This window comes from Diaphorina citri, unplaced genomic scaffold (assembly GCF_000475195.1).
Source record: "Diaphorina citri unplaced genomic scaffold, Diaci psyllid genome assembly version 1.1 scaffold6667, whole genome shotgun sequence".
NCBI lineage: Eukaryota > Metazoa > Arthropoda > Insecta > Hemiptera > Psyllidae > Diaphorina > Diaphorina citri.
The window spans coordinates 2,512-6,964 of record NW_007384043.1 but is presented as its reverse complement, the minus strand read 5'-3'; the positions used below and the strand labels follow the sequence as shown (position 1 = coordinate 6,964).

At 40.8% G+C, this 4,453-nt stretch overlaps 1 protein-coding gene across 1 annotated transcript; it reads left to right on the top strand.

Annotated features, from left to right (window-relative positions):
* The first annotated feature begins 1,037 nt into the window (after positions 1-1,037).
* Positions 1,038-3,641, top strand: LOC103522047 (probable sodium/potassium/calcium exchanger CG1090). Its single transcript, XM_008487156.3, has 4 exons — positions 1,038-1,095; positions 1,457-1,558; positions 1,938-2,069; positions 2,395-3,641. Exons 1-4 carry the CDS (start codon positions 1,038-1,040, stop codon positions 2,592-2,594), a joined length of 492 nt encoding a protein of 163 aa, XP_008485378.1. The 3' UTR covers positions 2,595-3,641.
* The last annotated feature ends 812 nt before the right edge of the window (positions 3,642-4,453 follow it).

Below are 4,453 nucleotides of genomic sequence, written 5' to 3'. Positions count from 1 at the left end.
TAATTTTTAACCCTTTTGGCTTCCTCTGGTCCAGGTTATGCAGCCACGGAGAACATTGAACTGGACGGAGCAGTAGGAGGGCCCAGAACGCCCAAGCCATCACTATGGTACCCCAAGGCCCCGGTGGAGCCGATACAGACGTATTTTGTCCCACGGCGAAATACTGCACGGCTACGTTGGTTAAATTTGTATTCAATTAGGTTAATCAGGGCGGACAGTCGACTTGATAGTGAGTGGTTGGCCTTATGATACAAAAAATCTCCCCTCTTAAGTTAGACTGAAAACAAATTTGGTCCAATCAAGATATTTGAATGTACTTTAGTCCCGGGTTAGGACAATTGTACTTTTGTTCATAAATACATATGCCCTTGAGTGAAATTTCCTCCCACAATGATCAATTCACCAGGACTTAGATATCCTTTCGGAGCGTCCAAAGCTTTTAGACCCGTTTTTTGAAAGATGTTGGGATAGAGGAAACTAAAATAACGCTGGTTTGTTCAGAAATCAAAAAGAGTTGGAGCCACAGAAAAGGAGATAAAGTCATCCGGATGAGAGAAGGACTCATCTGCTTGGGGATAAGTTCGCCTCGGGTGAGGAATCGGCGCCCGGACCTCGCGCTAAACAGACTGGCAAATAGGTGTGATACCCAATAGAACTTCATGTACCTATGTGGTGGTCGCGTTGTTATTCACAGATTGTTCGATAACTCTAAGGGTCCTGTCCTGTAATATCAAGGCCTGGTCGTTTCAGTAAGCCTGGAGCTGATAGGTATTTTAGTGCAATAGTCCTTACTGAAACTGGTCGCGGCAGCATAAGGGATCAGAGAAGAGACCGCTTAACATAAGTAATAATCCTATCCTATTTCAGGCTGCCACCCTCGATAAGCAGACCCTGCCACCGTGTCTTACACCTCATCCAGTCGGTACATCACGGTGCCAACCTCACTATCCCTATCCTGCTACCTGTTCGATCCACCATGCCGGACGTGAAGGACCGAAAAAGTTCCGGGACTGTACCCCGTTCACCTTTGCGTCAGTATGTTCTGGGATCTCCGTCTATTCCCTACTCATCATGGTGTGGATGATCACCATCGTGGTAAGTGGTCCACCTTGTGCATCGGTTACGTCTTCATTAAACCGTCCCGACATCGAAGAGAGAAATGAGCTGTATCTCTTTAGGACAATTCCGCTCGGAATCTGAACCCGACGAACTAGCGCTTGCAATTACTTGCAAACTAAGGCTGGACTAGATTTAACGTCACTGTTCTAATTGTTGTGAAGTTTTTAGTGACGGTGAATGGGCGAAAACCCTCCTCCGTTCGGCTACCTAACCGCCTCTCCACATTAATCTCTATGTATGTTGTCGGAGCAGTGTGGACGGTGTATCCATGGCCGTTGACACAGCTTTACAGTACCCTAGTGTTACAGGTATTTGATTGTATCCTCTATTGTTCCAGGTAGCACACTGGGTATTCCAGACACAGTCATGGGCCTGACGTTCGTAGCTGCCGGGGTCAGCGTTCCAGACGCACTCTCCAGTTTAGCAGTTGTCAAGGAAGGTACGTATTTGAGTATCGGTATGGAAGCTAGCGAAGCTGTGATTCCGTTCCTTCATTGGCGTGTTCTCCATGAGGGCTAGGGAAGCACTGCTTCTCTTCCTCTCTTCGGGTTTCCCTCACCCTGCCCTTTACTTACCCTTGCCAAAAATAGAATTCTATCCGCATTCTAAAGGTGTCTACAAACATAATGAACCGGCCGTCGATCGACATCGATTGACGAGGAGGAATTATGTTATCGAGGCAGTGTGGACATCGATTGATAGCTGGACACACCTTTGGACTGTGTTAGTAAAGGAACTTTTCTGTACCATTCTGGTAGTTTAAACAGAGGGTATATTCTATTCTGGATACTCTTATTTCATCTTGCTATTTCTTTCAGGTTATGGCGACATGGCAGTATCCAACGCAGTGGGCAGTAACGTGTTCGACATCCTGGTATGTCTGGGATTGCCCTGGTTCCTACAGACGGCAATTATCAAACCGGGCAGCCATGTCAACGTTTATAGCAAAGGTAAGACAAACTAAAGGCCCGTTCCCACTTGTCGTGAGTTTCATCCGATTTTTTCAGATTGTCCTGTAGGTAATGTAATTTAAATTAGAGTGTTCCCACTTACGCAGGACACGACTTTTTTTCTCGAACAACAAGTGAGAACGGGCCTTAGAGGTCACGAATATCATGATAGACATTAGACAGCGGTGATAGCAAGTTGAATGCACCCGTTCCCAATGGATGATTGGAGTTTTATTTTAGGCTAAAATGCGTTCTGCTTCTGTATTAGGGGGTATGAACTTTTTCTCCCTTTCCACGGTACTCAAGTACTTTTTTCTCCCCCCAGGTCTGACCTACTCCACCATCTCTCTCTTCTCGACGGTCGTCTTTCTCATTTCCGCCACTCACATGAACGGCTGGAAACTGGACCGCCGGTATGGCGCCATACTCATGATGTGGTACTTTGTGTTCCTCATTGTCGGCTCTTTGTACGAACTCAACGTGTTTGGCTACATGAATCCCCCCGAATGTCCCAGTTTGTACTAGATTGTATGAGAATTGCACCGTTTTGAACGTACGAGATTGTACTAGAACGTACGAAATTGTACTAGAATGTTCGTATGAGATTGTACCAGAATGTACTGAGAATGTACGGACTGACACGAGAATGTTCACACGAGTTTATAAAAGAATCTCATACAGCTTGTAGGTACCTTCTAGAATGAATGAGATTGTACTAGGAAGTACGAGTTTGTACTAAAAGGTACGAGTTTGTAAAAGAATCTCATACAGTTTGTACTAGAATGTATGAGATTGTACTAGACTGTACGATTTTGTAAATTCACGAACTTGTATTATGTATGAGCTTAGATGTACTGTACTGGAATCACGTTGTAATGTGCAGAATGTATGAGGTTGCACTAGAAAGTACGTGCACAAGAATGTTTGAGCTTTTTGTAGAATGTATTAGTTTGTACTAGAATGTACGAAAATGTACTAGATTGTATCTGAATGTACGATATTATGGCAGAATATACCAGTTTGTACTAGAATCTCCCTCAGACCCTCTGTTCATATATGTATTTTGTTAATTTTATCCAAGATAGGTAGGTATGTCATTTGTTCAATTTTTCCCCCTTGGCCTTGGCTGATATTATAAGTTTATGTGTGTACCTATTGTTGTTCATTCTATTTCTTTTTCTTTCTTTTCCTTTTTATCTTCTTTGCTTGGCTAGAAAGGTTCCTTTTGGGCTTTTTTTTTTCAATTCTACTTAGATAGGTACCCTCTATTTTAAGTAGGTACCTACCTATCTATCATAATATTAGGGTAGATACCTTAAATTTCGGATATACCCCCGTTACTGTACCCCTCATTATTATCATAGTAATAGAGTGTACATAGGTATACCTTTTATTTTGGGCAAGTGGCGAAACTTTTGTTTTTTTTACAATTAACTATTAAGTCGATTATTATCTTCTATTGAGTGTTAAAGTTCTTTTTAGGTTGTTAAACATTTATTCGTGTATTTAAAAAAAAACATTTTAATGTTGTGTTTTCTATTATTAGATATCTCTAACAAAATTACCAGTGACGTGTAGTTAGTTCTATTGAGTGTTAAAGTTCTTTTTAGGTTGTTAAACATTTATTCGTGTATTTAAAAGACATTTTAATGTTGTGTTTTCTATTATTAGATATCTCTAACATAATTACCAGTGACGTGTAGTTAGATTTTCGAAAGGGGATGCTATAAAGTTAATACAGTATGTTGATCTTCTTGTGATCTTAGTCCAGGTTGAATAATCACTAAATCACGTACATACTATTTTCAAATTTTCAGTGGTTTCTATTGAGTGTTAAAGTTCTTTTTAGGTTGTTAAACATTTATTCGTGTATTTAAAAGACATTTTAATGTTGTGTTTTCTATTATTAAATATTATCTCTAACATAATTACCAGTGACGTGTGATTAAATTTTCGAAAGGGGATGCTATAAAGTTAATACAGTATGTTGATCTTCTGGTGATCTAGAGTCCAGGTTGAATAATCACTAAATCACGTACATACTATTTTCAAATTTTCAGTGGAGTGGTAAAAAGGGGGCGTCAGGAAATTGTAGAGAGGAAGAGAAACTATGTTTCCTCTAACTTTCATGGAACACACGCCACTGGTTACGACCTATAATCAGCGGTTCCCAAATTTTTTTCTTCTTTTTTTTTACGCGGCCCCATCTAGAGTCCAGGTTGAATAATCACTAAATCACGTACATACTATTTTCAAATTTTCAGTGGAGTGGTAAAAAGGGGGCGTCAGGAAATCGTAGAGAGGACTCGAGAACAGTAAGAGATAGAGACTTGAAATTTGATATGTAGCTGTCAAATGTGACAAGGATGCGACACGAAACTTTG